Raw genomic sequence first — 26,625 nt, 5'->3', positions numbered from 1 at the left:
GCAAGCAAATAACGTTAGCATTAATGCGTTTCCATATGTCACGTATATTGTGCAAGACCAAAGATGCATTGAACGGTTTCACACAAAACTAAACGTTACCATACTATTTTATTTTTTACTTTCTTGACGGACAGAATTGTATTTTAAACTGACAATGCATGGTGGTGATGGTGCAGTGGGTAAGACGAGCCCGGTCTCATCTCAGGGCGTCATATACCGATGATTTGAGAAAGAGTGACAAAGCGTAGTTATTTGACATGAGTTATTTGGCATGAGACGCTCTGCATGATACACTTCCGGAAGCGTCTCTATGAGACGCTCTGGGGCGTCCCGTACAGACCAGAAGTGCTAGCTGCCGCTAGCTAGTTAGCTACATTCGTGATAAAGGTGTTGACAGCCCCCCGAAGCCCCTACCCTTACCACAACCATCAGAAATGTTAGTACCTAAACCTAAGTCACTGCATTTATGCATGTCGACCGGCTAACCCTACAGCTGCGGGTAGCAGGTAGGGTTAGCCTCTCTTGTGTTGCTGCAATGTAGGGCATTTCATACGGACGCTGAAGGGTACCTTTAGTGTAAAATCCTTAGGCTTTGTCACGCTGTCTGAAAGTGTCAGTTATGACGCACTGAGATGAGAATGTGTTGGTAAGACACGTGCCTTTGGTGTGAGCGACCCAGGTTCGAATCCACTGTGAGACACCAATGTGTCCTTGAGGAAGACACTTAGACGACCTCTGACATATATAGCAATTCTAAGTTGCTTCTGATAAAAGCATCAGCTAAATGAATAAATGTAAATGATAAAGATCAGGGGCGGCACGGTGGTGCGGTGGTTAGCACTCGCCTCAGAGCAAGAAGGTCGTGGGTTCAAACCCCGGTTGCCCCGGCCTTTCTGTGTGGAGTTTGCATGTTCTCCCCGTGTCTGCGTGGGTTCTCTCCGGGTGCTCCAGTTACCGGATTGGTTACCCTAAATTGTCCTTAGGTGTGAATGTCAGCGTGATTGGTTGTTCGTCTATGTGTGACCTGTCCAGGGTGTACCCCGCCTTGCGCCCGATGTCAGCTGGGATTGGCTCCAGCCCCAACGCGACCCTGTACGCAGGATGGATGGATGGATAAAGATCAGGGCACAATATCACTCGGAATACAGAGCAGCAAATACGAGTCGCCTGATTGACAGGTCTCTACCATGGCGACCTGCTTTTAGCCCCGCGCTAAAGCCTCCCCTGCTTCCTGGTATCTGTTCCTCTAAATGGGACCATAATTTACTAAATGAACATCATGCTGTGTTGAAGAAGAAGCACTGCTGGCTGCTGGAGAGGACGCAGGGTTAAGGCACTTCACTTTTCAGACCCGGAGGTTCCTGCTTGGTTCGGACGTTAATTTATATGTTGAAGTCACATACTCAAGCTTTAGGTAAAACATCTGAATGAATGGTGAATGAACATTTACACATTACACCTTCATTATGATGCAGCATCATATTTGGCATTAGCATTAAGTGAGCACAATATGCACGTAGTTTAGTTAGGCTATTTATAACAGACACACACACACAAGCGTTCTACATTTATTTGTGTGAAAGCACCGACTGGATGTCTGGATCTGCACAGATACTGAGATGAATGAAACTGTTGTATAATTTGAAATTAGATTTGAAAGACTCAAAATTAAATAATCTACTTAAAAACAAAGACTGAAATACTGAAATGTTTAAAACAATAGTTCAACAGTAATTTAAAAGATTAAAACAATATGATTTATTTCTAATAAACAAATAAATTGCATCAATAAAAGTCATTAAAACTTTCCCTTAGCTGCACCATTATGCAGACAGCAGCTTCCTGTTGCTCAGAGAGCGGAACGCCCCTGCTGTGGCCCCGCCCCTCATTGTGACATCACAGCGGGGGCGATGTGTGGTTTTCAGCTGAGATGTGGTCGACACTGAGGTTTGAACTGAAAGGTTTCTCTCGGAGCCTTCAGCAGCTTTGACCTGTTTAGACTGCAAGAAGAAAGCAGAAACGATAAGGATTAATCTGATAAATCACCGGGTTGTGAGGCGCCGCTGGTTACCGTCAGAGCTGTCAGCACTTTCACACACGCCAGGAAACGTCACCGAGTTTGTTCAGTAAACGTCTTCGGCCTCAGCAGTGACACTAGGAGGCAGAAATCACCTGGAAGCTGTTTGACCTGACCTGAAGAGACAACTTTACTGTGTTTACATCCCAACAACTAGTCAGTTTACTCAAGTACTGTACTTAAATAAGTTTGAGGTACTTTAATTTAACTTCAGTTATTAACAATACAAATTAAGTGTTATTATTAAATGTATTATTATCGGTTACGATCAGACTTTTTTGATCATGGTGGGATCAATAACTTCAGTAACTATCTAGCAGTATATAAAGTAATTCAAATGAGCTCCACCTCCACCAGCTGCAACATTAAAGTCATGAACACATCAATGCGTCAATAATAATAATCCAGTAATCTGAAATGAGCAATTCAGCCTAATGAGTACTACTTCTTTTAGTACTTCATGTATATTTTTAATCTAATATTTCTAATAAAGAGTATTTCTACACTGTGATGTTGATACAGAATACTTCTTCCACCACTGCCACTAGTGTCCTGAGGGTGGCGCCAGAGGAAACTTCATATTGTACCCACAGTATATAACATCAGTTGTACTCTGTGTATCTGTGTGGATGTACTACATGTATATTTGTTATTCATTATAACTGTTCTGGCAGCTTTAGTTACTAGTTACCTTACACAATAACATTTTTACACACAATACATGAAGAGTACAGTGTGGTATTAGTACTTTCTCTGCAGTAACACTTTCACTGCAGGACTTTTACTTGTAACGGAGTATTGTACAGTGTGGTATTAGTACTTTCTCTGCAGTAACAGCAGGACTTTTACTTGTAACAGAGTATTGTACAGTGTGGTATTAGTACTTTCTCTGCAGTAACACTTTCACTGCAGGACTTTTACTTGTAACGGAGTATTGTACAGTGTGGTATTAGTACTTTCTCTGCAGTAACAGCAGGACTTTTACTTGTAACAGAGTATTGTACAGTGTGGTATTAGTACTTTCTCTGCAGTAACAGCAGGACTTTTACTGGTAACAGAGTATTGTACAGTGTGGTATTAGTACTTTCTCTGCAGTAAAGGATGTGAGTTCTCCCTCCACCTGTTTTTGTGGTTCACTCAGACCACAGCAGAGACTCTGGCTCGTTAGAAACCCCCTGCTGCTGCAGCTTCTCTTCGTGAAGTTGTTTCCAGTCACCACAGCAGCAGCAGTCCTAGAAAGACGAACACCTCCCTGATCAAACAGACCTCGCTGAGAGGATGACACACATTCCTCTGATCATACTACTGAAGTTGGTCACATACATCTGAACCACAGCCTCCTCTGGTCTCGCTCTGTGGAAACGCTTGTGAATTACAGTGACCCCCTTTTTTAAAATTGTTCTCACTCGTGGTGGGCGGCGGTGGGGTTTGGGAAATGACATAATCTCTCCTTTGTACACTGTTTCTGCTGAGATGTATGAATCACATTGTGGAGAGAAAAGCGCGTGGTGGGATGCTGAGAGGGAAATCTTTACCTGTAACCATGTTCAGCCATTTTTATACAGGACACAAACAAACACACATATACGTCACTTTTGAGGACATTACATAGATCGACTTTTATGTCCTGGAGATTTACTCTAACCAAAACCGATGGCCCAGAATCAGTTTTTTCCCAATCATAAAATATGTTCCCAATAAACTGGTCCTTAGTCTATAATGTGTAAGTATAATTTATTCATGCTTTTATCCAAAGCGACTTACAATTGCTATATACAGTATGACAGAGATCACACAACTCTGGAGCAACTAGAGGTTAATCGTCTTGCTCAGGGACACATTGGTGTCTCACAGTGGATTTGCACCATCACCATCACCGTCCCCGTAAATTAGGCTCCACAGTCAAGTTAGCAAGAATAAATATGCAACGACCTGTAGGACTTTTAAAATAAAACAAGTGGTTAACGTCACAATTTGGTTAGGTTTAGGCACCAAAACTACTTGCTAAGGTTTAGGAAAACATCCTGTAAGTATCACAGATAAATACCTACGCCTGTTGCTCCTGCTCATCGTCTTACTTTCTAACTTTCCTTTTTATATCTCACGTGTGTGATTTTTGGTTTATAAGTAATTTAAGCTACACTCTCTCTAATCATGCAAGTTGAGAGAGTTTTGGTAACCCACGGCACTGTTGCGCAGCAACTACATGGCCACTTTGTTTCCCCAAAATGCACCACAGAGCGCCACAGGAAGTCATTTCTGCCTGTGGCCATCGAGCTTTATAACACCTCCCTCTAAGTGTCTGACTTATTCAACTGGACATTATTATCTGTTTTTGTGCAATATTATCTGTCAATAATTAATGTGCAACACAATGCTGCAATTCTGCTGCTATTTACTCACCGTACTGTTCTGCATTGCATTTCTTTGATCATGTAAATATTGTACGTATCCATACCCCTTTATGTTTTTATTTATATTTTATATTTATACCCTTATATTTATATATTTCTTTATCTTTCTATTATTATTTATATTCCGTATGCCTTGATGTGCAGTGCGTGCAACTGTAACAATTTCCCCTCAGGGATCAGTAAAATATTTCTGATTCTGATAGAAACTGCTGAGTTTTTGTTTCACACAGGAAACGAACACCGATCATCTGGGTGAAAGTTCGGTTTCTGACTCACTCGACCACCTCCTTACTTGGAATTTTCTTTTACTTTCTTCAGGCTTCAGGTTTGTCATTCAGTTTGAGATCATTTGATTAAAAACATTTATCATTTTCTATAAACTAAAAGGAAAGATTTAGGTTGAACGGTGCCTCTGAAAAAGACAGGGCCTCAAGGTTTGTGCAGTAATGCAGCTCTGCGTCAGGTTCTTTCACAAATGTGCAATTAAATGAATTACTAAAAATAAAAGTTAGCCTTTTTTAGGTCCCTTTGTTTGCTTGTTTGTAGTTTGTGATCTTTACATTGTGTCGTCTGTCTCATGTTGTTTGTCTCCAGCTAAACAAACTCAAAGAAACATGGCTGCCTCAGTGAGGCGCCGCTCATGTTTCCTTAAATGACATGAAAGCATTTTGGGGACAAGTGGACAACAAAGAAAAAAAAAACGCGTGAGATGTTTCGGGGCTGAAAACTGGCAGGAAGTCTGATCAGATCCCCGATAAGCACCCGTTAATATAACCAGGTCAGATAGGAGCTGGCAGCGTGGGCTGAAGAAACACACAGACAACATGCCTGACAGTGATGAGGCTGCAGTCTGGATCGACCTGAGTCACAACCCGACTGTAAACCAGGTCAGACTCTGCAGCATGCTCGCATCCTGCATTACATGACTGCTGCTGCAGAGCCAACTCTGCAATTCTGAAGCAAAGGGGAAAACAGGGGAGGTGGAGGAGGGTGACCCTGCAAGATTCAGGGGCCCAGAGTGACCAGGGACACCAGGATATGACCAAAATGTTGTCATTCAGGGAAAGTTTCTCACGTTGCATCAGACATTAAAGCAACTGAAATGCTGAGTTAGACATTACTTGAGGTCATAATATGACTCACAGCAGTTATCACTTCAGATGATCTGTGGCCCACACTCTCAATCACGCTTATTTTAGTTTCTTAAACAAGTGAAATACAACTTCTGTGAAACTGATTTTTTTTTATCTTTAATCTACACAACACACGGCATTTGTATGAGAAAAAGATGCAAGAATAATTTAGCCTAAACCTGCATTTTATTTACAAAAATAATCTGTTAAAACATTTCTAGAGAAATAGCTTGCACCAAGAAATGTTAACTAACAAATGAAGATGTTCTGAGAATTTATTTGGACATTAAGAAAACATGCAATGCAAATTAAACCAGAGCAACATGATGCTTCATGTGGAGTCGCGTTTGTGTCACCTGATGAAGTCAAGTCAACTTTTTATATAAAACAAATTACTGAACAAAGCGTTAATAAAAACACACAAAGAAACAGGCCAATCAATTTATTACATACAAGCAGGCCCGCCGTCAGTCAAGTCCTAGGGGAGACCCATGCACAGGTCTATGGTTAACCCTTAAATGTATTATTATCATTAAAACATATTTCAAACTTGTCATCTGATAACCATATAACTGATAATACCCAGCTGATGCGATGTGATCTCGCGCTGTGAACTTTCGGTGAACAACTGAAAGAGTTTTGCAAAATAATATCTAAAATCTGAGTTGCAGGCCTCCTCTGTTTGGGACTGTGAGCTGCACTTTATCTGAGGTGCTGAAGATTTGTGATGAGATTTCTGCCTGATCAAAAGCGTTTTCAATAAGTTTCGTTGATCCACCTCCTCTCTTTCAGGAGGACAGTCCCAAACAGTTCTGCGTCTTCAGACCTTCACATGGTCTGAAGGGGCCAAATCAGCAGAGCAACATCGCAGGCTTATGCACAGCAGAGTATAGGGCAGGTAGACTTTTAAAAAACATTAATTCTCATTAAATGATGATGATATTCTCGTAATATTACGTCTTTTTTCTGGAGAACACAGATATGTGGGAGAGATTCTGAATGTGCAGAAAGTTTTGAACATGAGCAGAAAAGCTGCTGAAACACACAAGCTAAAGTGCAGGAGTTTCTGACTTCCTCTGACTGTGGGTTTGAATCTGGCCTACTGGCGGGACCCCCTCTCTCTGTCGGTCGGGGTTCCCCTGGGCAGGGTCACGTCCCATATCTCGGTCTTCACAGACGCTTAATGGCTGCAAGGGACAGGGCCGGGCTCGGGCCCGAGCGTCTCGTCAAGTTTGAAACTGAAAGAAATCTGTTGGTGTGGAGGTCAGAAGTGAGCTTTCAGACCTCTGCAGCTGCTGCAGGCTGCATTTACCACTACAAGCATAACACACCACTATTTCCCACAACCGTCGGCCATCTAGTAGCAGTGTTGGTAATGTAGGAGGCAGGTTTTACCAAGGAAGAATGTGTGAAATAAAAAGAGTGTGTCTCTTGCTGCATTTATTTTGATCAGTGGGTGACGCTTTTCAGTGTTTTCATGTTGAGTAATTGTAAAAATCGGTCTCTGAATTCATCACACAGTTTGCATGCACAATTTGTATGGTATGGTATTGTACGGAAGGTTGTGGCATTAAGGCTCCTCTTGATCCGAACAACCAAGAAAAAACAGACCAGAAGTGCATCAAAGTCCGTGGAGAACCGTATTGAGCATAGCTGTCTGAGAAGGTTTACTGGAAAAGTATCCAGACTGCAAAGTACATTCAAATAAGGTGAAGTTTTAAAGTGCAAGACTTAACGATGCCGCTGACAAGTTGACCTAGAAATTCTGCTGCAACGTTTTTTATGGGCAGAATAATTTTACCTCGACGTCAACTGTGAAAGTGGGTCGACCTCCAGCGTCGTCATGCAGTCTGGTCTGTGTGGTTTAGAGAGGCGGATCAAAGACACATGGTGACATCATCAGAGGAAGTCCAAGACAGCAGCGCTGACGCTCTGATCAGGATAAAAGTCAGAGCTTAACCCCGACGTCCAGCACAGCACCTGCACACAGGAAGAAGAAGAAGACCACCTAAAAACTGCACAAACACCCGCGGAGCTTCAGTCAAGTCAGCACGACAGCATCGAGTACCATCGGACCTCCAGGTTACAGCTTCTGACCTGAACCTCCAGCGGACACCGAGGACCCTGAGGAGTTGGACAGAGTGACACCCGCAAAAAGACAAAAACCCAGATCTAATTAAGGACAACGAGGACACTCAAAGAGTCCAAACCGTCGTCATGTTCCCAGAATCAAACTCCTCCAAAGTGACGGTAAGAGCGGCTTTGATCATCTTAATTAAATCTGTGCAAATAATTTTGAACTTCAGGAAGAGATTTTAAATCTGAGCATACACTGATCAGTCAATCAATAATTAGGAGGATGCATGGGAGCATGTGATTAGCTAAAAAGGTGAGGGCGCATCAAAACTCATAAAAAGGGACATTGTAATTTTATAAAAAGAAGAACGACGACATGTCTTAAAGTCTTATTTGTTTATTTCACAATTTTGACCACTTTTGGCCTCCGTAAAATTGCAGCAGATTAAATCCTTAAAACAGTTAATTATTTTATTTTTCTCTGTTCATTCAATTTATTTATTCAATATTTTATAAAGGATTTGGGGGGGGCAGAAAGTGAAGGTGACAAAATAACTGGGGAAAATGTGGTAAAAATTAAGCTTTTCATTATGTTATTATTTTATGTTAAAATAGTTTAGCTTTTTTTTGTTCTTTATAAACTAAGAATTATAAAAACATTCAAAATTTTTTACTTTTTTTATTTTCTATATTGTGAAAATGGTCACCAATGGTTTATTGCACATTTAACCTGTAACGTGTATTTTAACAATTTCATTCATTAAAAACAATATTTTCAATTTAACTGACCCCAAAGAAAGCAAAGGACATGCATTAGACTTATAGGTGAAATGAGCTGTCTGTGAATTCATGATTTATGTTGAATCACATGTGAAACATCTGAAAATCAAATGTGCCTGTGAATTTGTTGCATGTGATTCCCGTTACAGTTTTATTGCATTTAATATATTGCATCTCTGCGACATTGTGGTACTTTTCTGCTGAAGGTCGTCATCAGAGTGAAAGTGTGAAAATTTTGATGCAAGGCTAATTTCTCCTCCTCTTCCTCAGGCCGCCTGTGTGGCGATGATGATAATGATGATGGTGATGACCAATGAGGCAGCAGTGGTGCCGAAACACTCGGCGAAGACACAGAAGTCCTCTGACGGTGCGGCGGTAGAAACGGTCCCCCTGCAGCTTGACACCAACGCTTTGGCTCCTACCAGAAACATCAGGCCACTGGAGAACGCCTCCATCTCCCCGTGGGCGTACAAGTAAGGAAACGCAAACACAGGAAAGCACGCCATCTCTCGCAGCAAATTTCATGAGCTTAAATATCTTTTGTCCTTTCTCTCCCCGTCCTCAGCGTCTCCCACGACGACTCTATGTTCCCTCCCATATTGTCGGAGGCTCGTTGTTTGCTGCGCGGCTGTCTGGACTCGGAGGGCCTGGAGGACCTGAGCCTAGAGTCCAGACCCATCATGCACCAGGTGTTGTTGCTGCGTCGGGTCAGGTCAGCCGCGTCGGCAGGGTCGGGGGTGGGACATAGCTACCACTACCGGCTGGAGTCCCGCCTCATCGCTGTGGGCTGCACCTGTGTACGACCCGTCATCCAACACCAACAATGAAGACCAGCAGAGACCAGAACAGCTGCTTGGTCAGTCTGGCTTAAACAGACGCTTCTGTACGGAAGACCAGTGCCGCTGAGTCGAAACTATTACTTGTTGTTTTCTTATTATGCATTAATATATCAAATTAGGAAAATCACAGAGTTAAAACGCATCGAGTTAATTATTAGGACTGAGTGTGTCAGTTTTAATATATAATTATCATAACGTACTTATAATAACAGAAAAGAAGTTACTATGGTTTTCAACAGATTGTAGAAGTTTTGTAAAAAAATAAATTTAAAAAAAGCATAAATCAGAGTGGAAGATATAAATAAATAAGATTAAATAAATAATGCAGATTAATGCATTCTGCACCAGGAGTTTATTTTGGAGGAGAGAAAGAATTGACGTGAATGTGACTTAAGGAAGAGTATTTAATTTAACGCGTATGACAATAAATTGATGTGATGTGGGAGATAATTTGCATTTAACGGAAACTAATATTGTTTTTTTAATATATTGAACCTAAATGTAAAATATACTGATATCCAGAGAATAACAGGGCGGAGAGTAATAAAAGGACCAAGTACATATTTCTCATAATTATGTCTCACACTTATTTCTTAGTATCTAAAGGTGAATCGTGATTTTAAGAGTCTCATCATACAAAAATGTGACTTTGCATAAGTTAGTTAGTAATTAGACTTAACAATCATCCTACAACTTTTTTACATTTTTAAATCAGTTGATTTGATTTGAGGTGAAAGTTTTCATCTTCTCAGTGAGTTTCATTTTTTATTTGTGTCGCCTACATGCTGCTCTGTGATCCACCTGATGTTGAAGTAATTCTTTTTATTTAGTATTTGCTTATTATTTATTCCTAATATGTTTTTTCAATATTGTATTTTTTTTGTTTTACATTTAAAAAATGTTGTTTAGAAAAATAGCACACAGAGGCATGGAGAAACTAAACAACTTTACCCTGAAGCTGAAGTTTAAAAAGATCATTATCGGATGTGTTTCACGTTTTATTTATGGTTTTAGATTATTTTTATGTTTTGGTATTTATTGGTGATGTTATATTAATGTATTTATAGTTAAATGGCTGAATGTGGTGACTCAATAAAAAAACTGAACAATTAAAACATTGTTTTATGTTTTAATTTAAAATATAATGTGATTTCTGTACATTATCATCATCATCATCATCATCATTTCACCCTGACTCCTTTACATTGACATTGCCAGGGAAACAGATAGACACACACACACACACAACAGCAGCTGTAAACAATGTAAACAATCGATTATCAGTTATTCATCAGTGAAATTCGTGATTGATAGATAGTCTCATGTTGGACATGTAGGAATCCTGTGATATAGCTAATGTTAGCCACATGAGCTACCTAGCTGTTTGTTGTTGGTGTAACATACCAAGAGTGTCGAACATGTTACAAACATCCAGGAGGACTCTCAGTGTGCCAAGTCTTCTCGCGTGTCAGTTCACACACAGGAAGGTAATACAGAAATGTAGCTTCGTGTGGTTAGCATCATGCTAGCATGCTAGTTTTAGTACACTGATATTCAGAAGCATGAGATGAATCCATACATCGAATCTGAGCAACGCAAAAACAATCAGCAGGGATTTTTGTATTAGCCAATCTCAAGTGTGATTTTACACGGACTCGTCTCCGACTTGAATTTGTCTCTGTCTCGTGGCTGTTTCAACTCGGACTCATTTCGAACTTGTGGGTATTTTGACTCGGACTCGACTCTGTCTCGTTGATGCTTTGACTCTGACTCGACTCTGTCTTGTTGATGCTTTGACCCGGGACTTGACTCTGTCTCGTTGATGCTTTGACTCTGACTCGTCTCTGTCTTGTTGATGCTTTGACCCGGGACTTGACTCTGTCTCGTTGATGCTTTGACTCTGACTCGACTCTGTCTTGTTGATGCTTTGACCCGGGACTCGACTCTGTCTCGTTGATGCTTTGACTCTGACTCGACTCTGTCTTGTTGATGCTTTGACCCGGGACTTGACTCTGTCTCGTTGATGCTTTGACTCTGACTCGTCTCTGTCTTGTTGATGCTTTGACTCTGACTCGTCTCTGTCTTGTTGATGCTTTGACTCTGACTCAACTCTGTCTCGTTGATGCTTTGACCCGGGACTCAACTCTGTCTCGTTGATGCTTTGACTCTGACTCAACTCTGTCTCGTTGATGCTTTGACCCGGGACTCAACTCTGTCTCGTTGATGCTTTGACTCTGACTCAACTCTGTCTCGTTGATGCTTTGACCCGGGACTCGACTCTGTCTTGTGGATGCTTTGACTCTGACTCAACTCTGTCTCGTTGATGCTTTGACTCTGACTCGTCTCTGTCTTGTTGATGCTTTGACCCGGGACTCGACTCTGTCTTGTTGATGCTTTGACCCGGGACTCGACTCTGTCTTGTGGATGCTTTGACTCTGACTCGACTCTGTCTCGTTGATGCTTTGACTTGGACTCGTCTCTCTCTTCTAAATTTGTTTTAATTTGAACTCGCCTCTGTATCATCTAACTGGCTCTTGTCTCTCAGACTTGTCTCGATCTTGTGAGTGTATTTAACCGGACTTGTCCGACTCCTAACGGGTGCTCAGATTCTGACTTTGACTTATCTTGTGGTTTTAGTACTTAGTTCTCAACCGGACTTGCTCAGAGTCCCAGGGGTGTTTTGAGTTATTTTGGTTGGCCTGTATTTTGACTTGTCTCAGTCTCAAAACTAATCAATAAGACCTGTCCTGTCCTGTTGACTTTGTTGAGGGATTTCCTGATATTGTTCTTGACTTGATCTTGATCTGTGTTACGCTCAAAGCTGCTCAGACATGGACTTACGTGTTTTTTTGAGGAGGCACCTTTGCTGATTTTGCCAATAATCTAAACTGTCCAGCAGGTGGCGCTGTTTGACTCAGAGTGACTACCCCATATTCACACAGCAGAAGACGACCCAGTTCCAGTTTAGTAACAGTTCCTTTGGGTTCAGGCCTGGCTTTTGTTGTTTGGTTTGGTCTGGTGGGCAAAACCTTTCACACTTGTGAAGATGTACACAATCACGCACACACACGAACACATGGCACTGTTGGCATGGCAACAAAGCACAGTAAACCATCCAATGATGACTGAATCTGCAGCGTCCTTTAGTATCACAGGTCTTTCTCGCTATAAAGAGTTAGTCTCATGAAGAAGAGTCCTGGTTGCACAGAAGAGGTCGAGCGGTCGGACTCGCCCTCCGTCCTCCTCCTCTCACTCTTGTCTCTTCCTGTCAAGTCTCCCAGTCGGAGCAGCGCCGGGTTTGCCGGCACAACAAACCTCAGCTCATCAGCCCTCCAAAATGGCTTCCAAAGAAAGTTCAGCTTGTGTTGTGATCAGGCCATCAAGACACCTGGAAGCAGAGGAAAGGAGCTGGGGTTAGCACATAGCTAACACATGCTAACTCATACACACAGGACATGGCAGGACATTCAGGATAGATTAGGTTTGCTTCAGGGTTAAAGAGGGTTTTCTGATTAAGATTTGCTGTGGAAGCTCGTCACAGAAGACGTTGAGACTCCCCAAATTGGATCATGCTGAAGTAGTTACATACAGCAGACATATACTCCAGGAGGAGACCCATTTTATCTTATACTGCTTACAGGAATGCTTTTTCTAGAGTTACATGAGAAGACACAGTTCTCATGTCTCTAAATATGAATCTACCACCAAGACCAAGAAGAAGTCTGGAACATAATACAGTTTGCCGCTGTTACACTTTGGTTTTTGTATGGCTTAAACTAAAGAGATAGAATGTGATAATCTGGGATCTTTAGAGGTGCTGGCAGAGGGATTTTTGTTTAAGAAAGACGTGCAAAAATACTCCTACCAACAGAAACAGGAATGTAATAGCAGAAATTTGTGGTTACAGAGGAAGTTATATTTTGGAACTATCCAACGAAGGTTAAAGTCAAGGACAACTGGACTTGGTTGAAGATACTGGAAGACATGAGGGACGAAACGTCTTCCAGTATCTTCAACCAAGTCCAGTTGCCCTTGACTGAGAATCTTCATAGACATATTTTGGAACACCTAGCTTGTTCTCATTCCTAGAGCGTCAAATAGCAACGCTTTGTCACATCTTTTAGCATCTGGTACCAACGCACCGGGGGAAGCACTTTAGTGCCATTAGTTTAACGCTAAAAGTAGGCCTACTATAAACACTTTTAGCTGACGCTTTTATCCAAAGTGACTTACAATTGCTATACATGTTAGAGGTCGCACACCTCTGGAGCAACTAGGGGTTAAGTGTCTTGCTCAGGGACACAATGGTGGATGTCTCACAGTGGGAATTGAACCCAGATCTCCCACACCAATGGCAGGGATCTTATCTATGTTTTTACCCCTTTTACCTTTTCCTAAACCTAACTAAACTGCGACGTTTCTCAATGTTCATCAATAGTTTTATTTTGAAAGTCTAACAGGACGTTGCATGGTTATTCTTGCTAACTTGACTGCAGAGCCCTAAACGTACAAAAATGACGGTAAAGGGTAGCCAGGGCGTTAAAAAGCTTATTTGCATACTTTTTCAGTAGTTACGTGAGAAGACACAGTTCTTATGTCTGTAAATATGAATCTACCACCAAGACCAAGAAAAGGTCTGGAACATAACAGACCAATTTGTGGTTACAGAGTAAGTTATATTTTGGAACTATTTCCTGACAAACGACAGTGTATCCATCCGCTTAGTGCTTCCCAGTATACTGCAGGTTGCAAGATACTGTCGGGGGGGCTCAGGTTTTGATTGTGGTCTCTGCAGAGGGACGATGGTTCAAAACAACCTCACTGGTGTTCGACAAAAAATAGTTCCACCAGGTAATTTCCCCCTAAAACTACAGCTGTGTTTTTTGCAATTCTGTCTGATTTAACAAACAAAATGATAATCAGTGACGTTAGACGTGTGTATTTTTTAAGCTGGCTAGCTTTCTCTCAGCCATTATGCTAAGCTAGGCTAACCACGTCCTGACTTTAGCTCTGAACTGAATACAGAGACATGAGGATATCGATCTGAACACTCTCTGCAATAAAGTGTGTTTTTCCATTTAACATCATTTTGTTAAACCCTCAGTATATTTGTTATCACACCACCGTCTGCCCAGAATCCCCTCCTCCTCCTTCTCCTCCTCCTCTAGCTCGTCCTCACCTCCACACTGTGCTTGTCCTGAAAGACACAAACAACACAAACTCACTTTAGTCGTTCATCTCTACGACACAGAATCTGAATCGTCTCAGTAATTTTCAGTGAAACTGCGTCCTCACCTCCTCCTGCAGCCACTCCTGCGAGGCGTTCAGGTGCATCTGCCGCTGCTCCTTGTCGGCGTCGGCCCGGTGCTCCTGACGCTCTTTGGTCAGAGCTTTCTGAGCGACTTCACGCTCGTGCTCCCTCCTCTCGGCCAGGTGCTTCAGCAGCTCTGCCTCCTGACACTAGAGGGAGACAGAGGGAACGTTTATGGTGAGCCACGTTTCTGCTTTTCCAACAGAACCCCAGCAATTTTATGTCAGATTTTACAGAACAGACGCCGATTAACTTTCATCTCTACTGTGCCATTATGAGTCCACTGAGTGCAAACACCGGTATCTTCGTGGTTCAGTCTGTCCTCACCAGAGAAACGACCGTACAGGTCGATTATTATACAGTTTATTAGGAGCCGTGTTTAGGTTTTTAGCAACCTCTAGTGGCCGTACAACGGTAGCAACAGAGAAAATCAGATGACGTGTTATAAATAGCGTAAATAGTGTAAATAGTTAACTAGTTAACGTTAAATAGTTTTAAGCTTGATAGCGTTACTTCCGTCACGTGACTTACGTAACTTTACTTACTTTAACCCAAACGACGATCTTTTCCTAAACCTTACCAAGTAATTCTGTTGCCTAAACTTAACCAAACTACGACCGTTTTTCACGCATTAAATGTCACGGGACTTATGTAACATCTGGTAAGCCGGTCACAGGACTGTTACGCGTCATTTTGGGGAACGCTCATGTGTCATAAACGGACATATAGGTCGTTTTTGGGGCACTTGACAATGAACCTGTTTTGTTGTTTGGGTATGAGGACGTGTTGGTTGGTTTGATTTTCTGGTGGCATCATTTCTGAAATGACCTAGATGACAGAGTTTATGTCTCAATAAATAATCATCACTTTAAAATAACTTTTTTTTCTTTCCTCTGCTGGTCCAGACTAAAACATCTCGCATGTTTATGTGTCCAACACTTTTGGTTGGCATGCAAACACGCTAAACTAAGAGGGTAAAGCTGCTAAACATCAGCATGTTAGCATGCACTACTGCATCCTGCTAGCTCAGCTGCAGACTCTTGTTACATTAACAGTGGATCAAACGAATCTTCATTATCTAGTGTGACGTTACAATAACAATTAAAACTATTCTTGAAATCCACCCCCAACCCTCCACACACCTTCCTCCTCTCCTGGGCGGCATCCAGTTTCTTCTGGATCTCTTCCAGTGAAGGTTTCTGGCGGGGCGGCGTGGTCGCCCTCAGTTCGGGGCCGCCGTCGAAGGTGGGTGGCTTCAGGATCACCTCAAAGGCTTGTCCGCTTGTCCGCTTGCTTAGCTCGATCACCTCCATGTCGCGAATGTTGCACAGGTTCAAGTCCACCACGCCGGCTGAAAGACAAACACGAGACCCTTTAATTACCACAAAACTAATTTCTCTGTTTCTTCTGTCGAAACAAAGTCTGATTTTGATGGTTTGAATTATGACTGTATGTTTTTCCCCCCCACGTGCAGTCCAAAGACAAAGCGGGTTAGGTGAAATGAAGACAGTAGATACTGATAAACCATAGTACCCCCTCCTTGTCATTTCTCCAGTGCATGCTGGGATAGGCTGACACATTCAGAGGACCATGTAGATCTGTATGAGACTGAGAGCGGCCTCAAGGATAGAGAGTAATATTGGGGAGCTACTTGTTTCATCTCCCAGAATAACCCTGTACGCAGGATAAGCGGTTGACGATGGCTGGATGGATCATAGGAAAACACAGATATACAGTAAATGTTTCTATGCGTGATGAGCTAGCTGGCGGGTAGCTAACGTCGAAGGTCTTGTGGTGGTTTTCTTTCTACAATCTTACCACAAATGAGACATCCACTCTTTTATTTTACTATTGTAAAGCTGTAAAACTCTTCTTTCTCTGCCATTGTTTACAACGCAACGACAAACCGCTGATAGTGTCGTTAGCTCATCGTCGTAGCTGTGCTAACTGGCATGAAATGAAGAAGAGGGAATGTGTGACGTAACACCTTGCTAGACTCAGACCCCCGACACATCCTCACTCCCAACTGGTCAAGACGCCTTGGCGTTGCTTGTTAACGCCTTGGGGACCCTTTGGCGTTGACACTCAGGGCTCCGCGATCAAGTTATTAGGAATAAATATGCAACGTCCAGTTACACTTTCAAGTACTTGTTAACGATGTGAAACGTTTGGTTAGGTTTTGCACTAAAAGTTTTTGGTTAGGTTTAGGAAAAGTTCATGGTTTGAGTTAAAATAATTATGTTACTTACATCATTTAACTTACGCAAGTAACGTAAAAAGCTTTCATGTTGACTTTTTGTTTCACCGGTCTCCTGGTTCCTCCTCCTTATTCGGACGTTTCTGATAAACATCCTACACCTAACTTTAGCGTTGAACTCCGCAACGCGTTACGAACTGACACTAACGGGTCTTGACCATGCGTCCATTTGTGACGACTTGGGAGTGAGAACGGGTTACCCAGCGGGGTCATAGAAGGGTCAGATTTTAAATTACACTTGCATAATAAATTCATGTTTTTAAAATGTTATATTTAATGTTAAATTAGTTATCTATTTTAGTTATCTATTAGTTTCTATCTTCACATAAATTGTCATTGATTGTGACCTGCAGGCTCCTGATTGGCGCCCTGAGGGCGACCAGGCGCTCGTGGGCACCGCGTTGGCTGCCCCTGCTGTAGATGGATAACCATGAAATCTGGAGTGTTGGACTGACAGGCAGAACCATAATACACCAACAATTTAGCAAAAAATGGCAACCAAATGAGCCGAGTTTAATCTTATTAAAGGAATATTAAAAAGAGCAGAAACTTTGTGTTGACACATTTTCTGTTGTTAAAATTAAAATCAAATTTTGCCCAAACAGAGTGTTCACACGCGAAATGCTTCCCTGCTGTCCTGAGAGTAAACCTGATAATCAATAAGGATGTTTTGGTTTTGACTGATCTCCTGATTTGCTTCCCCGTCAGAACTTCATGTTATCTCTCTGAGTAAATCCTGCTAACCTGATCTCATGATGCCAGATGATTCAGATTCTTTTGTTTTTACATTTTAAAGCATCAAAAGCACACGTGGAACTCATGGAAGATGGATCTCTCCCAGCAATTACTGTTCTGTAAAGGGAAGCTCAAGATTAAAGAGTGTTGCTGACCTTCCTTCTTCTCGGCTGCGGCGTCTCTGAGTTCAGGAAGGATGCAGGAGCAGAAGAGAGACACCAGAGGGAGCTCTCGCATCTTCTCCCGGTATGCTGGAACATTTAGAGAGAGAGGGGGAAAAGAGAAACTGCAGTGAGCCAGATGTCAGATGTGTCAACAATGAACAACACGTCACGTAACCAAGAAACAATATGAACAGGAGGCAGAATAATCCCTGAAGTGTTACCTGCTAGAGTCATCCTGCTGCTGCTGCTGCTGCTGCTGCTGCTGTTTTCGGTCAAAGACACTGTGGTGAGGTAGAGTCTGTTCCTGAGGAGAGACAGAGGACAAACATGAAAGTGGATCCAGGAGAGTCAGATCTGCAGAGCTACTCCCTGATGTCAGGGGAAACACTGAGCTGAAACTGTGTCTTTAAGGGTACGTCTGCCCTGGGTAAAGCCTCTCAGGCAATGACACACTTAAGCATCTCGCTTGAGCAGCTCGGCCCTTTTGTGTTAAGTCAGCATGTGGAGTTATGATGTCATTGAATCTGTTGCTGAAACTAAACGTGAAAGAAAGACAGAGCAACAGCAACATGAGATCACAACCTTCTGAAGTTTCAGTTTGCTTTGGTTATTTGTTCCACGCATCATTTTGTCCTTTGGTCCATTTTTATCTGCAGCTCCCTTTTTATGGTGTAATTTTATTTTATTTTTGCGTCAGGAGTTTATGCACATCCCAGATCTCATTTGGATTTAAAGGTCAGCTTGTTTTAAGTACTATATATATATATATATATATATATATATATATATATATGTGTGTATATATAAGAGTTGAGTCATTGGTAGAAACATTAATACCTATGAGCTGTTTGTGATTCTGCAGCTGTGACTTCAGGAGATAAAAATACTTCATCCAAAGTGTGAAAGAGTGAATCAGCGACAGACACAGAGACACGACTCGCTTCAAACTCAGAGATTCAGTTCATGAGTCAGATCTGCTGCACAAACACTCAAAACACCAACTGAGTCTGCAGCAGCTTCTCCCTCACAGTCTCCCCACCGTGAGCCTTCACTGTGCAAACTCATGTACTGAATAATATATAGGAAATGTGGAGAAACATAAAACAGACTGTCTGTTAATGTGCACAAACACAAAGATCTGCAGCTCAAGATGATTCTCTATGATCTAAACATCAGTCAGGCATATTTTCCATTCACTGGTTAACCTCTGCAAAGTCTGAAATAAAATGTTTAGGTCTCAAACTAATTCCTTCAATTGTTTCAGTCACAAAGACACAAAAAGCAGAGAAACAAACTGGATTCTATCTGCAGGAAAAGACTGAAAATATGAATCTGTGTTGAAAAATTTGAATCGATTATTCCTTAAAGGCTGAAGCAAGTTAAAACTTCGTGTGTGTGTGTGCAGGGACTAAGCGATGATGTCATTGTTGCCAGTTAGCGCATCACCTGCTGCAGAGAAGAAAGCGAGGCGAGCACGCAGCTCAAACACTAAACCAATCACAGAGAAACAAAAAGGAAAAGATGCAGGAGAGGCGGAAAGACAAAAGATAAGAAACAAAGAACAGAATCTGCAGACGGACAAAAAGGACAAAGAAGAAAAACCAGACTGTTTGCATTTCTGTTTTAAAAAGAGGCTGCAGCCGTCTGAGCTGCAGACGTGCAGAGAGCTCAGAGATCACATCAAATAACTCAAATACACGAGCATATAAAAGTGTGATCGGTGTGTACTCACCCTGCAGTGATGCTCGGTCTCTGTGTTCAGACTGAAGATCTGCAGCTCAGCAGCATCAGCACCAGACAGCACCCTGCTGCATGACATCACCCACGGCTGATCTGATTGGCTGGCAGGGATGCTGAGCTGCGATTGGTCCAGCAGGGCAGAGGGGGGAGGAGGAGGAGGAGGAGGGGGTTCAGAGCGGTGGAGGTTTATTTCAGAGGAATCCTCCAGCTCTTCATCAGAATCACAGAGATTTTACTGGACGTTTTGAAACTCACAAGGAATTTGATTTTTCATTAGAGCTTGATATTCTCACACACGAGAGCTTCGTCACTTTCTGTCCAGCTGATCAGTAAAACTGGACTGATGAGGTCATGTTTGGCAAAGACACGTGAACAGAGGAAGCAGATTTACAATCTTTATTTTCATTTACAGTCTTTTAAAAAATGAAAGAGATGGATAAAGATGTTAAATGTAGTGAGGCGATGGGACAGACGGCATCTGGAGACTGAAACATTACAAACACTATAAACTTGTTGTCTCCACGTGGAGTCACAGTTTCAGCTGCTTCGATGGCTTTCTGTTGTTTGTCGTTTCCTTTTATGCAAAGTACTTTGTGTTGCACGTTATGCATGCATAAACGGTGTTCCACATGTTATCACACAGTTTATTCAATAAGTGACATCATGTGGAAGAAAACTGTCCTCTAAGGTCGGTTTTGATGAAGATCTGTTACATGACCCGATGTTTAACATCCTGGACTGCGGAGTCTGCAGCCGTAAATCTGTTAAATAGGCTGAATTTTGGGGGAAATGAGTTGCAGAATCTGTCGGTCTGACGGATCGGAACATATTTCACTGAACATGTTCTGATGTTTGTAACACCGTTTCTGACGTTTCAAACTACAACGATGCTTATTTTATGATTGTATATTTTGTATTGTGTGTCCTGCACCGCGCTCACCTTTGACCCCTGTGAGGAAATGTAAGTAAAGTTTATTTAATGCAGCTTTTATAAAAGAAAGCACTTTACAAGAGCAAAATATAGGAAATATGTTCAGTTATAGTTAAAGAAACCTTAAAACACACGAAAGTTTCACCTATCTGATGTTAAAATAAAACAAATACACTCAGGAAAACTTCTGGAACCTGAAGCTGACAGGAGAACTGGATCTGGTTGGATCCAGCAGGTCTGGTTGGAGCTGGTTTTTCGGGTCGATGTGCTACTGAGGAAATGTCAGTGCTAAATTTAAAGGCTGACAATGAGCTGTTACTCATCCTGCCTGTAAGCCTCACCACACACACACACACAGATCTGTGTTTGTGAGTTAACGCCTCCATCTGTCGCTCTGATCGGCAGTCGTCGCTTTTCATTCGGACGCTCTGAGTGCTGCACCCTCACTCTGATAATAGCAGCAGAGGTGGTGAATTTACTGGAGAGCCACATTTTTCTCACAGGCTTTCATTAATGTTTATTATTTATTAGTTTTATTGCATAAGTTTCTTCAGGGCTCCTCCGGACTGCTGGTAATCAGGCTGTTTGTTACCTGGTGCAGCATCATGCTGCTGCTCTCTTTTATCGTTTAGAACGTGAACTTCTGTGATCAGGTTTGCGGAGCTTTTCCTCTGCTTTCAGTTCAAGAGGTCAAAATGTTGGTCCTACAACGAGGCTTGGGTATCAAGTACGGTGCCGAGTTCCAAGAAACGGTACTAGATGATTAACCAGAATCCCAACGCCAAAGTCTTGGAAATGTGGTTCCAACTCGGAACCAGCACAAATTTCCAAGAACCGTGGGTTCATTAAGACCCGTGCGTTTGGATTCTGTTTCTCGGTTCCTAACTTCCTGCAGGTCTCAGCTCTTGACTGAACTTTATAGATATACATATAGAAACATTTTAGTGTTGTTTTGTTTTTTTGATTGTTGTCATTGTTTTTGTATGTATCTTCCCTTTGATGAAATATGGAAATATTGGTTTGGTGCGAGGGACTTCAACACGGCGTGAATCTGAAGGAACGCTTCACCGTGTTCAACGTGTCGCGCTCTCCCAGATCCAGCTAACGCTAACAGCAGCAACGCCTCAGGTACAAAACACAGGTGAGCTAACGTTCAACTTCTATACTGAAGGGAAACCAACGATGGCTACAAATCATTCAAAATACATATTTTTCTTAGAGACGAGTCCCCAGAGACTTTGTTTGCATGCGTCCTCTAAATGTGGGGTATCATCAGAGATGCCCACAAGAACACCTCTATGTGAAGAACGTGACTGACTACATTTCCCATCATGCACCACCGCAGAACACAGTGTTCTCCCCTCCTAACACTGAACCAGATGATGTAATGCAGCTGCAGAGTGTGTGTGTGTGTGTGTGTTCCTGTAAGTCTATCTTTGTGAGGACCAGGTTCAGTTTCACGTCTTCATGCTGAGCAGCTGTTTTGGGAGGATTTTAGGTTTCAAATGCAACTGCAGTGCTCCAGGTGTGTGTGTGTGTGTGTGCTTCTGTTTCTGTATTCCACTGTACACGTGAGCGCCGACCACCTTTGAGCGTTAGGACTTGGTTTTAGGGGTCAGGTAAGAATTAGGGTTAGGGGCCGAGGAATGCATTATGTCATTGAGATGTCCCCACAAAGATAGTACCACATGATGTGTGTGTGTGAGAGGCTGCAGCAACAATGAGAGAGAGAAACCCCCACATCCCAACGGATGATGTCACCCGCAGCCAATCAGCTGAGAGCTCTCAGAGCCACACTGTCAGGGTGTGTGTGGCTTTCAAGTCACATCAGGTTGAGGATTCTGCAGAAACAACAACAACACGTCTGCAGAACGATGTGAGATGTGATGAAAACGCAGGGGGCGGGGCTCCGGCTCTGCAGGCTGCAAACAGCAGCAGCAGACTAACTGGAAGAGCAGTGACATCATCTCTGAGCCCGAACGATGAGGTCACTCACAATGAGGTCACCGCACTGAAACAGAGTGATGTCATGGAAACGTGACCGAAAAGGCAAAAAGAAAGAAAGAAAGTCATGTTGTTGATGATCGAGGCGAGACTGATCCCTAAAGAAGGTGTGTGTGTGCTTGTGTTTGTATACTTGTGAGGTCCGACAGCTTTTTTGGGGACCGAAATGCTCCCGGACCCCACAAGTTTAAAGGGCCGTTTGAGCGTCAAGACTTGGTTTTAGGGTTCAGGTTATAACGAGGTGAAGGGTTAGAATATTTTATTTGTTATTTGATCAACACAGAGGGGGATTTTTCTCACCTCTCATTATTATTCAGGCAGAGGATCTACTTTAATGCCCTGAGTTCAGACTCCCAGGCGGCGCTGCCTTTCACTGCAACACACTGCGAACAACAAGCCATCGCAACCTGTTCTCACTCCCCAAGACGTCACATATGGACGCATGGTCAACACCCGTCAGTGTCAGCTTGTATCGCACTGGGAAGCCCCTTAGCGTCATAGTTCAACGCGCTGGGGGAAGCCCTGTAGCGGTAAAGGCAGGTTTATGATATTTAACAGAAAGGTCTGAATAAGGAGGTGGATGGAGGACCAGAAACCGGACTTTCAACCAGGAGAGCGGTGAAGTCAACGTTAAATGTTTTTATTTGAGTTACGTAGATTACGTAAATAACACAAGTAACGTTACTTTACTTAGTCCGGGGACCCCCAGGGGTCCTTGGGCAATCATTAATAATAAGTAACATAGTGACTGAACTCATGACTATTTCGGTCATGGATTTCATACACTTTCCGGAACAAAACATCTAAAAGCCAAAATCCTTTCAAATGGACGATCCTGGGGCAAAATCTTCTCAAATGGGGGTCCGTGGTCTAATTTGTGTCAGTTTAGGTGTCTTTGATGTGAAAAAGGTTGAGAACCAATGAACTGACGTACGTAACATAATTATTTTAACCCAAAGCATGATCTTTACAATCAACTTTAACAATGTGACGTTTCAAAATGGCGATGCTTCGCAACGTTAAAGTTTTATTTTGAAAGTTTAACCCGGCGTTGCTTATTTATTGTTGCTAGCTTGACCGCGAAGCCCTCAACATTGAAAAACGGCACTAAAGGGGTCTGACCAAGTGTCCTTATGTGACGAGTTGGGAGTGAGAACTTGCTGGTCATCGTGTTTGTGATGTTTGTCATCCATCACTTTTGATTCCTGCGGCTGCTGCTGCTTGTTCCTGAAAGCTAACGAGGACGCCGACACCCTGATCCCTGTCGACTAGATTGATTCTGTACCTCCCTCCTCTGGAGGTTATAAATATGTTGGGGTGTGAGGTCTGCAGTCGGTCAGCGGTGTGATGCTGCTGCTGGTGAGAAGATGGCGGCAGGATGTTGGAGCTTGAAGCAGAGCAGCTGATTGGACAAATAATAATATTTAACCCAATGAAACTTAACCAACATGTAAACAGAACCACACAGTACTTCTACACTGTGGTATTACAACTTTTACTTACTTATAACTTCTTATGTACTTCTTCCCCCGCTGGCTGCTGCTGAACAGAATCCGAGCAAGTAAGTTTCCTTCAGAACAATTAAGTTCTTCTTCTCCAGGGAGCCTTTAACTGAAAAGCAGCATCCAATCGTCACTTTTTGAGAGATTTACTGTAAAACTTCCAATCAGAGTCCCAATTAGACGCCTGTCCTGTTCACTGGCGTGGCGTGGGAACACATTTCAACTAATAAACGCCGGTCTCGATTAGAAGCCTGGGTTTAATAGAAGATCTCTGGATGTATAAAACATCTTCGCGCCGCCTTTTAACGAGAGCAAAAAAGCAAATAAAAGCTCACCTGTTATTTTAAGTTTTACGGTACTTCTCACATGGTTTCATTTAAATAACCCTTTTTCCAATATTACACAATATAAGCAGAGATAAGAGAAAAGTACAAATAAAGTCCTCTTTGCTCGCCTTTAATCATCATCAGCCTTTGGAGCTCCAGTACAGTTCTTTTCCTTTTTGCTGATAATCTAATTATGTACTTTTACTCAAGTTAGGATATTCATTACTCCACCAGTCATTAGAAATCACCTTTTATTGTCACCATTACATTGACATTTAGGAGGAAGATGAAAGTTTTTAAAGGAAGAGTTATTAAATTCTTATTCTCTACTACCCCTACTATTATCCCTGTAATTGGTCATGCCAGGGATTTAAACCTACTGCATGAAAAATTTTTCTGCCATTGCACCACTCAACCACACAAGTATACAGTTGTATAGAGTTGTAGTACAAGTACACTTGTTTTGATGTCAACACATTACACTGGCATTTACTGATTCAGCTCCCAGTCTGTGATTGGCAGATTCTCCTCCCTTACTACAGTGGGCTGTCACAGGAGTTAAAGTTGCAGCATTTTCCTCTTCTCAGGGTTAACAAACTCAGCAGCAGCTCCTGAGGAGCTGAGAGGCTGACAGACAGCATGACCTGTTTTTAATATCGTTAAGTCTCCATATAAGGTTACAGCTCAGGTTACATTCATCTGAAAATATAAAAACATTGATGATTAATAGTTAATGAATAATCACTTACAAATGGGCAAAAAGTTTCCTCTTCTATGTACATTTTGTGTTTTGGGAGTCACTTTTATCCCCCACAGACATTAAAAGAATGTTCATCATGTCCCCATAATCCCCAGGACTGCTGCAGTGACAGATGCAGTGAGTGGGAATCGATGCCAGGTCTCCCACACAAAAGACAAGAGCATTAACCACTGTACCACGGAACCCACCCTCAAACACATATTCATACTTTAACTCAGTATATACTCATTATATTATTATATACATACTTACAAATGACAGTATGTGTGTATGTGCGAGTAAGTTTGGCCTAGGCGGCTTCTCATATCGGTCTAACTCCTCTGATTAAATAAAAAGGTTCACATTTTGTTGATCGAGATGCTGTAGAACTGGAAGATTGTGTCTGCCGGTTGGAACCAGCTGGAACCAGTTCAGCAGCGTGTTAGTGTTCCCGCTCAGCTCCAGTATGAATGACTGACTCTCGGCCAGCAGTCGTGTTTTATTCGTGTCGGCGAGGCGTCGTGACTCTCGCCGTTTCTGTTTCTGGTTGTGTCTGCAGCCCCCTGAGGAGGAGGATGGAGGGGGGGAGAGAGAGAGAGAGGGATGGGAGGGGTGAGGGAGGGAGGGGCGAGCGAGCTGCATGCAGAGGAGGAGAGAGAGAGAGAACAGACAACAGAGTGGGCTGAATGTCAGCGGAGGTGAGTCACTACTGCTGCTGCTGCTGCTGCTGCAGGCGAAGGCTTCCAGAGAGGCAGGTAGAAAATGAAATGTCCTAAACTAAGAAAAATTTGACAATCAGACACAAAGAAACTCCCCTATTTACTGGGAAAAATCCCAGAATGCAAATCATTGCAGCAAAATATGTCTCCTCATCAACCAGTGGAAAATCAGACTCGAATAAATATATTTAAAACATTGTACTGAAAAATGTTCACATTATTATTTTAATTGCTCATTTTAGTAATTGTTCCTTTAACAGTTTTTTTTTTATTATTTCACATTTGATTGATCTTTTAGTTGTTTTTGATTAATTTTTTGCCTATTCACACATGTTAATTTTATTTTTATTTTTAAACACACTTCCTGTTTTATTTAATGAACTGTATGAAATTAATTGTTCTTTTGTAATTTATTTGTAGCTTTGGCAACATTGTTGTTTTACATTCACACCAATAAAGCTGAATTGTATTGAACTGACAAGCAGCCTGACATGTTGAAAAGCAGGCAGTGCAATTTTGTGATGCTGCATGATGAACCAGCTGAAACAGCTTTCAGTACAAGAAGAGTTTTTTTCCCCTGAAACACTTCAGAAGTCTTTATTTAGAAATCTTTCTTAAAGGAAACACAAACTGAAACACAAACTGCTGAACATTATTGTCTAAAAGGAAAAAACATCCCTGCACGTTGTAGCATTCAGATTCCCCGTCACTGGAACCAAACCAGGAAAAGCTAACAGAACAAAAGTACACTGAAGTGTTTGGACAGCATAAACATGTGAACAGATTCTATTCATCATTCCCAAATGCAACATGAGTGAACAGAAGAAAAATTCTAGACCAAATCCGTATCAGGTGTGACCCCCCTTAGCCTTCAGCAT

The 26,625-nt window shown here is 42.2% G+C and overlaps 2 protein-coding genes across 2 annotated transcripts; one reads left to right on the top strand and one right to left on the bottom strand.

Moving 5' to 3' along the window:
* The first annotated feature begins 7,318 nt into the window (after positions 1-7,318).
* On the top strand, positions 7,319-10,434 carry il17a/f1 (interleukin 17a/f1). The gene is made up of 3 exons (XM_038701954.1): positions 7,319-7,874; positions 8,751-8,953; positions 9,046-10,434. The coding sequence occupies exons 1-3, from the start codon at positions 7,842-7,844 to the stop codon at positions 9,305-9,307; spliced, it is 498 nt and encodes a 165-aa protein (XP_038557882.1). The 5' UTR covers positions 7,319-7,841; the 3' UTR covers positions 9,308-10,434.
* A 778-nt stretch (positions 10,435-11,212) lies between these two features.
* stmn4l (stathmin-like 4, like) lies at positions 11,213-19,555 on the bottom strand. The gene is made up of 7 exons (XM_038701953.1): positions 19,519-19,555; positions 18,008-18,090; positions 17,778-17,873; positions 15,773-15,981; positions 14,615-14,779; positions 14,499-14,516; positions 11,213-12,707 (listed from the first exon to the last, which is right to left on the bottom strand). Exons 2-7 carry the CDS (start codon positions 18,018-18,020, stop codon positions 12,699-12,701), a joined length of 510 nt encoding a protein of 169 aa, XP_038557881.1. The 5' UTR covers positions 18,021-18,090; positions 19,519-19,555; the 3' UTR covers positions 11,213-12,698.
* Positions 19,556-26,625: the final 7,070 nt, after the last annotated feature.

This window comes from Micropterus salmoides, unplaced genomic scaffold (genome assembly GCF_014851395.1).
Source record: "Micropterus salmoides isolate LMB-PRFRI ecotype aquatic unplaced genomic scaffold, ASM1485139v1 Ms_hic_scaffold_6, whole genome shotgun sequence".
Classification (NCBI taxonomy): domain Eukaryota; kingdom Metazoa; phylum Chordata; class Actinopteri; order Centrarchiformes; family Centrarchidae; genus Micropterus; species Micropterus salmoides.
This window is presented reverse-complemented; position numbering and strand designations above follow the sequence as displayed.

Excerpts from the sequence above, each read along its gene's own strand:
- il17a/f1 (XM_038701954.1), top strand. The coding sequence starts at position 7,842 with ATGTTCCCAGAATCAAACTCCTCCAAAGTGACG. Across the intron at positions 7,875-8,750 it reads CAAACTCCTCCAAAGTGACG|GCCGCCTGTGTGGCGATGAT; the intron begins GTAAGAGCGGCT and ends CCTCTTCCTCAG. Across the intron at positions 8,954-9,045 it reads ATCTCCCCGTGGGCGTACAA|CGTCTCCCACGACGACTCTA; the intron begins GTAAGGAAACGC and ends CCCCGTCCTCAG.
- stmn4l (XM_038701953.1), bottom strand. Across the intron at positions 15,982-17,777 it reads CGCAGCCGAGAAGAAGGAAG|CCGGCGTGGTGGACTTGAAC; the intron begins GTCAGCAACACT and ends TTTGTCTTTCAG. Across the intron at positions 14,780-15,772 it reads CCGCCCAGGAGAGGAGGAAG|TGTCAGGAGGCAGAGCTGCT; the intron begins GTGTGTGGAGGG and ends GTCTCCCTCTAG.